The sequence below is a fragment of the Anarhichas minor genome, unplaced genomic scaffold (assembly GCF_050575085.1).
Source record: "Anarhichas minor isolate MPS153535 unplaced genomic scaffold, ASM5057508v1 ptg000007l, whole genome shotgun sequence".
In the NCBI taxonomy this organism is placed as follows: Eukaryota; Metazoa; Chordata; class Actinopteri; order Perciformes; family Anarhichadidae; genus Anarhichas; species Anarhichas minor.
This window is the reverse complement of record NW_027466453.1, coordinates 13,313,069-13,320,631: the sequence shown is the minus strand read 5'-3', so window position 1 is coordinate 13,320,631 and position 7,563 is coordinate 13,313,069. Positions and strand designations below refer to the sequence as shown.

Sequence of the window (7,563 nt, the reverse complement as noted above, 5' to 3'; positions counted from 1 at the left end):
AGCTGGATATTGTTTTCAATCTGATCACATGTGACAGTTGTCATAGCCTGATTATGTGGTTTGTATTGTATTTATTGTTGTAACAATGTTTTTGCTGCACTTTTGGCAATCACTCTGAAATATATGTTAATCCCAATGCAACTGTTTACCTTAAGTAAAGGAAAATGTCATTTAATTGCATGTTGCATTTTATGAGACTTTCAGTTGCCCCCCCCACACACATTTTTTTTTTAATCTAATAAAAAAATGTTTTTAAACAATAACTACAATAGATAAGAGGAATTAAACACATTTAAAAAACATGAATTCAATATAAGACCGCTGTACATAGGCCTATGAGAACAAGCTTCAGTTAAGGTTATACAACATCACACATCAAGTCATAAAGTCAGTATGAAGATTATAAGAGTAAAAACACACTTTCCCAGTTTTAACAAGCCCCTGCGTTCTCCTCACCTCACTTCATCCCGCTGCTCTCTCCTGACGGAAAGTCTGTTCACTAATTACAGGTAATTGAGGAAACAGATAAAGCCAATACTGCCTGCGTTTCTATAAGCTAAACAAAGAAAATGCTGTTTAGGTCCACGCACATACGAGGTTTGTTAAAACCCAGTATGCACGCAGTTAAAAAATGTCAAATGACATAATCGACATTTCATAGGAAGTTAATTTGTGGTAATTACGCATGAAACTATGGCAACTTGTTTTAAAAGATGTAGCATTCTTTTTGGAAACAAGCTATTTTCCCCCTTTTTCTGTTGATGAGGGGTGGACAGGGCTGACGCACAAAAACAGCTATAGTAACATTATAATATCGTGTCTAGCTCCAGCTCCCCAAACTGGTGGGTGACGCATGACGCATTTGGGGGGCGCGGCTAACTTCCCCGATAAATGCCCAGCCTGCTCTACTCAGGATTCAGAGAGACAGCGAGGTTAGAACCTCTCACTTCACTGAAAGGACTTTAAAAAAAAACATCTCTTGCTACAGCACCATCGACCTCCGGGTGCAACTGCTGCAAGCATGATTAAGAAAATGTCACCATCCGAGAATGAGTTCAACATACCGGCCAAGAATTGCCAAAGGATGGTGATTCTGGGCTCCACTAAAGTTGGAAAGACAGCCATCATCTCTCGGTTTCTGAACGAGAAAGTTGACGACCAGTACACACCCACCATTGAGGACTTTCATAGGAAACTCTACGGCATCAGGGGAGACGTTTACCAACTGGACATTTTGGACACGTCTGGGAATCATCCGTTCCCTGCAATGAGGAGGCTTTCAATTCTAACTGGTGAGTTGAGCTTTTAAACGTCACGCCGATAGCATAATGCAGTTTGCAGAGTGCATATGCCGCTATTAAACTGTTATTATTATTTGACATTGAACGCGTCTTCCGTTGTGTTTTCCAGGTGATGTGTTCATCTTGGTATTCAGCCTGGACAGCAGGGAGTCCTTCCAAGAGGTGCAGCGCCTGAAGCGTCAGATTCACGAGTCCAAGTCCTGCCTGCGAAACAAAACCAAGGAGAACGTGGACGTCCCGCTGGTGATCTGCGGCAACAAGTGTGACAGAGACTTTTACCGTGAGGTGCAGGAGGACGAGGTCGAGCAGCTGGTTGGTGGAGACGAGCACTGCGCTTACTTTGAAATCTCAGCGAAGAAGAACACCAACGTGGACCAAATGTTTCAGACTCTCTTTACCTTGGCCAAGCTGCCGAACGACATGTGCCCCGGTCGGCACTGCAAGGTTTCCCTGCAGTACTGCGAGGTTCTTCGCAGAAAGTCCTTCAAAAGCAAGAAGCGCAAAGATGGGAACGCATATGGTATCGTGGCGCCGTTTGCACGGAGACCCAGCGTGCAGAGTGACTTGATGTACATAAAGGAGAAAGCGATAGGAGGCAGCCAGGCCAAAGAGAAAGGCTGCATCATATGCTGACACTTTTCTTTGCCTGTGTGCGGCTGACTTCCTGAGACTAAACTGAAGCCATTGTGCATACAAGCCCAAAACACTGTAGCCTGCAGCGCCTGAGAGACGCATTGTGATGCAAACTGTGATGAGACACTTACATGGGGCATGGGGCCCAGCTCATAGGCCTGTCCCCGTGAAGTGATGCAGTAGATGCTCTGAAAATACTGTACAAATCTGCCTCTATATTAGATTGCTGAGAACGGCACTGCAGAAAAAAAAAAGTTTACATTTTGCTTTTTTTTTTTTTTTTTTTTCTCCAAACTTGTTGGACCTTGAATGTTTGTTGCCTTTCGAACAAATTTGAATCTAAATGTTTATTTATTATGTCTACGTCAACTTTTGGATAAAAGAGAAAATAAAACCACTTGTTATTTTCCTAGTCTGTCTTCCTCCTCTTTCTTTTCAAGCAAAACACAGTGAAGTTACACAAAACACTGCACTCACAAAAGTCATGCAGCAGTACCTCTGGGTTGTCACTTTAAATAATCTTCATTTGTTAATACATGCCCGATAGCTCATCCTGTCACTTCTTACAAGCAGATAACTGAGATAATGGTCAACGGGGACCATTAACATGTTTTTTTCAACTGTATTTCAGCCATCTGCCATGCACCAATTAAATGTGGATAGGTATTATGTATTCCACTATTGACACAAATCCCCAAATCAAACAAATCCCCTCTTAAAAGCAACCGGATGAATAATCACGTTGCTTACTTTTTGCGTCAAAAAGATGCTTAGGCTAATTTATAATGATGGTCACAGGCTTAAAAGAATGTGTACGACTAGTTGGCAAATCAAATAAGGCTTTAAGCCAATAGTTGATAATCAATTATTTTAATACAAAACATTGCAAGATATTACAGAAAAAGATTAACTGAAAAACTACATTGAATACTATAAAGCAAGTTTGCATTTTCGCAAGGCAAAAAAAAGACAAAAAAAAGGGACAGTGTGTGACGTTCAAAAACATTCAGGGAGAAGAAGTCCTTGTTCATTTAATTTGTCCACACCGTGTTCTTGAATGCCACAACTGCCCCACAGGTGAGGATGAAAACAAAACCTCGACAGTCTGTGAGCTTCCTCCAATCAGTGCAGTAATCCAGTCTTCGGCTGTCACGATGCTTTCGGCACGTCAAACATGCACAAACTCTTGTATTTCTGCAGCAGCTGGTTCTTGGTGCGGACCTGCTCCCGCAGGGTAGCTAGCTGCTGCTGCTGCTCCAGCGGACTGCTGTCTACCCCGGGCATGTTGGATATCTGCTCCCGAGCCTCCTGGATCTTTACCTTCAGCTTGGCCAGTTCTTGGTGGACATCCTGGCTGTCCTTGTCCATGCTTAAAGACAGTAGGGTGCATATGGGGAAATGTTAGCGCCATGTTGACATTGTCTTGGACATTTAGCTACCGTTTCTAGTTAGCCTAGCGGAATAAGCTAACGTTCGTTTTAGCTAACAGTTTTGCTACACCCCCAAATCGACTGTTTACGACAAGCAACGATGTTTTCACAGAGCAGCGAGTAAACACGTGAATCTGCAGGTAATCTTACCATTTGATAATATCATGAACTAAAGGCAGCAAAGAGCAATCCTCGCTCTCTTTCTCTTGCTCTTGCGTTGGTTGAGACACCGCCATCGTCTTTTCCTGCTTCCGCGGCGCAGATAGTCTACGTCATGCGCCATATGATGACGTCATGTCACAAAGTCAACATTCTGCTACTGCTTCAAACGGGCCCACTACTCACACCACGGGGAAACATTCTCATTAACTGCCACAGCCAGTGAAGACCTTAATTAAGAGTAGCTTTAGTGAGTCTTAACCTTATTGAACATTTTCTTTGGTCACACCTCCGACTGAGTGGTAGTTGTGAGAATGACATTGCTCGTTACATACTGAATTCACAGAGATGGATTATGTGACCCAGATTTGAGTTTGTAGGGATATTATGTAGATCAAGTGTTTTACCTTTTGGGTCATGGGGAAAGCTCTGACCCGTCAACATTGATGAGGAAAAATGGGCCATTTTGTGACCCAATCATTCAATTTCACACACACAATTGAACATATTCGACTGGAATGACATGCACATTGTTATTGTAATTGGACAGATATTAGAACATAACAGCTGTGTCATAGAGTGAAATGATGTGTGTGTGTGGTGATAGTAAAGGTTGTAAAATATCACAATGACCATATGGAAAGCATAAATAAGGTTACTCTTTTGATTATGTTCTCATCTCGTTTTTTGTTTTAGTGTAAACTTGCTATTTAAATCACCACTGTAAAAAGACTATTTTAACTATTAAATAAGCAATAATTCTGCCATAGAGCTCTATCAGTAAACTTGCTTGAAATGGGAACTTTTGGTCTCTAAAGCAATTCATTCTTTATGAATATATATTCATGAATACACTCTCTATTCACACGCACATCCTTCCCTCAGCTCAGCAACAATATAGGTGGAGAAAGGCAAAAATCACTTTTCCTTGTATATGGTTGACTGAAGTTCAATGTTCTATTTAAAAGCCCAATGAAGCACCATTTAATCAATTATAAATTTGTTTGTATGTTTTCCCTCTACACCGTGTTTTTTAAAGAAAGCTTAGATTCACACAAAATCCTTCATGTGTCATAATCTGTTTTGAGAAATACTTCTGAAGAAATGAGTCTAATCCCTCAGCACTTCTAAGAAATTTCAATGATAAACTATTAACAAATAATGAAGATCACTTAACATGAAAATGATGTCACGCAAAATCAGTGAGAAAGGCCAAAGATAGTTTTTTTTATAAATTCCGGGCTCTTAGCAGAAACTCCCATGAACTCCAGTGATGAAACAAAAGCATATTTATGGAAAATATCTCATGTGCTGAGTAAACATGTGTTTTATGACTTCCAAGGGAGTCCTGGATAGCTTTTACAGCCTGGGTGACTTCAGGCCTCTTCTGGTTGACCCCCTCCATAGCACTCTCAAAGTGACTTGCCTTGCCCAGACAGCCCCTGTGATGACATGAAAGGGCCTCTGACTGCTTCCCACAGATATGTCACCTCCCAGCAGAGAGCTGGCAGGATGCAGATGTCCTGCCTGCTCTTAAATCTAATAAATACTGAGCATTAAGGATATTTGTGTTTCATTTGACAGGAAATTGATTCCCATGAGTCCAGAGAAGCTTCTTGGAAAGAAACCTTCACCAACTAGCCAGTCAGCTGCGGATCATTATGTAATCCAAAATCACCTTTAATTAAATGAACAAAGCTTCCTAGCCATACATTCATGTGTGTGTAAAATGGATCAAGAGTCAAGAGTCTCAACCAGTGTCTGAAACCACCTTAAGTGAATCAACTATATGATTCAGTGAAAATTGAATGAATTCAGGTGCTTCATTTTACTCAGAACTGGCTCTGCCATAAAACTACATACCCATCAGTGTCTGTTAGGGCACTCACATTTCCCAGAAAGCAGAGGTTCAGTTCCATGGAGCCTAAATAATCCACTGATTTTAGCACACCTCGTTGGGGCCTTAACTGTTGACAGCTGATGTTATTGCTGCAAAGGAGACATGCAAACCGACTGTGTAGTTGCTGCCTGTTCGTCAATCAGTTAAGCACTTTGAGCAAAAGGCTGATTGTTTGCAGCAGCACTTCATTCCATTTCAGATGAGGGACACTGGCATGGTTGTAAAATGCTGTAATGACTCCAATTACTAAGGCTTAGAACTAATGGTTTACCCCCTAATCAAACTAAGAGACTTGAATGACATCTCAACTTCTCCGAACACTTAAGCTTAAGTTCATGTAAGTTCTTACACTATCACTCTCACTTCAACACCTTTCGTTGCCTACACTATATTTGGCCCCCTTTATCCCTTTCCTATCATTCCAACAATTCAGCTGCTCTTTAAAACAAAGTTAGCAATGCAGTTTATCTCCCAGACATTTATCAAACAATTCTGTTCAGCTGCTATTCATAATTCGATTTAGTTCAGTTTACAGCTTTTCAAGCAATGCAGTTTAACGTCATGGCTGCTCATCCATTTCAGCGGCAGCATTCCCAGCACAGTTTTGTCTAGTTTATAACAAATGTACCATTTATCTATGTTTTTACTCTTTATGCCTTGGACAATTGAAAAATAAGTCATCAGTCATTGAGAAGATTTTACTGAACACCCTTGCATTGATTAATACTGTGAAGGGACATTAATCAAATAGAAGATGAAATGTGAACACGCTGTTCTTTTTGCTCGGAGGACCTTGTTTAAGATGTGTTGTTTCTCTGTTGTGCCAGTCTCTCTATTGGTCAGTTGGCTTTGTTAACCTATACACAAAGACATATATTCATCATGTTTCGCCATACTCAAAGTTCTTATCATGATTTTATTTTCTAATACCAGACAATGTCAATGAAACCACCCAAAACACATAATTTGACTGACTTACTAGAAGCAGAATGCTCAGACTTCATTTATTTGTACATAAGATTATAGGGAATGAAAACAATGATGGAAAAAGCAGTCTGTACAGAGAAGAGAAGAGACGAGAAGTTGAGAAGTGCAAACTCATGTCATTTGTATATGTGAGTTTATTTTAAGATTTAAAAATGGCATAACTCATACAGGACTGAGAAGGAATGATAATACAACATTTTACTTACTTGAACTTATATTCATTTTTACAATTAGTAGTTCAGAACTATGACTAATAGCACATTTCCCTCCTGAGAGATACGAAGTTTAACTGTGGGACTAGGTAGCCTTGCACTGCCCCCAAGTGAAAAATCGAGGGAATCACAATTTCACAAACAAGGCGGAAGAGCCTTTTTTTTTTAAATCTAGACCTATAAATCATTATTGAGAGACAGATCCCTGGAAGTCAGCATGAAGTTCAGAATATGTAATGGGGGTTATCAGTATGATGTTGTAATGGAGTAGGGGTACCCAGAAGAATATGAAATATAAACAGGTCAGCGGCTTGCTCTGGGTCATCTCCCTTTCTGGTGCAGCTTTAGTCCATTACAACTATCTCCAAAGATGAGCGTGTCCTTTAACATTCCCACTTGAGTACAAGGTCCATTAACCATAATACAAATTGACAAAAGTGAGTACTTTTTTTTTTTAGATCTGCATTGGGAAAAGACCCATTAGTATTAATTTCCAACGCATGGTAAAGGCCATACAGCATCCTGATGCCTAATTATTGCTGTGTTAATACGGTCTGCACCGCAGTATGATTGTTGTAGACATGTCCAAAATAAACTCATTAGATAAGGAAAGCTCTTGCCAAATCTTATTTTTGAGTTCATCAGGGCTTTGGGATTGTATCTTTTTAAGCTGTTGATATGAGCTGTCGTCATCGGAGCATCAGCCCTGCAATTGTTTTGCCTCCATGTCAATCACAGCTGAGATCCCTTTTGAGACATGTGAGGCCGTCATGGTCAGAGAAGCCTGGGCCCCGGTCCAGTTGACACATCACACAGCATGTATTCATGGCATCCTGTTCAATTGAGTCGTGTTATGCTATATATCGGTGACCACACACATACACCATACAACCACTAGGTGGTAGGCTTTAATTGATGATACTAACGGGTTGGACGCTTAC

General features: G+C 40.6%; 1 protein-coding gene and 1 pseudogene across 1 annotated transcript; one reads left to right on the top strand and one right to left on the bottom strand.

Annotated features, from left to right (window-relative positions):
- The first annotated feature begins 853 nt into the window (after positions 1-853).
- Positions 854-1,934, top strand: LOC142937495 (dexamethasone-induced Ras-related protein 1-like; annotated as a pseudogene).
- Positions 1,935-2,787: 853 nt separating this feature from the next.
- On the bottom strand, positions 2,788-3,655 carry med9 (mediator complex subunit 9). The gene is made up of 2 exons (XM_076080451.1): positions 3,515-3,655; positions 2,788-3,303 (listed from the first exon to the last, which is right to left on the bottom strand). The coding sequence occupies exons 1-2, from the start codon at positions 3,598-3,600 to the stop codon at positions 3,084-3,086; spliced, it is 306 nt and encodes a 101-aa protein (XP_075936566.1). The 5' UTR covers positions 3,601-3,655; the 3' UTR covers positions 2,788-3,083.
- Positions 3,656-7,563: the final 3,908 nt, after the last annotated feature.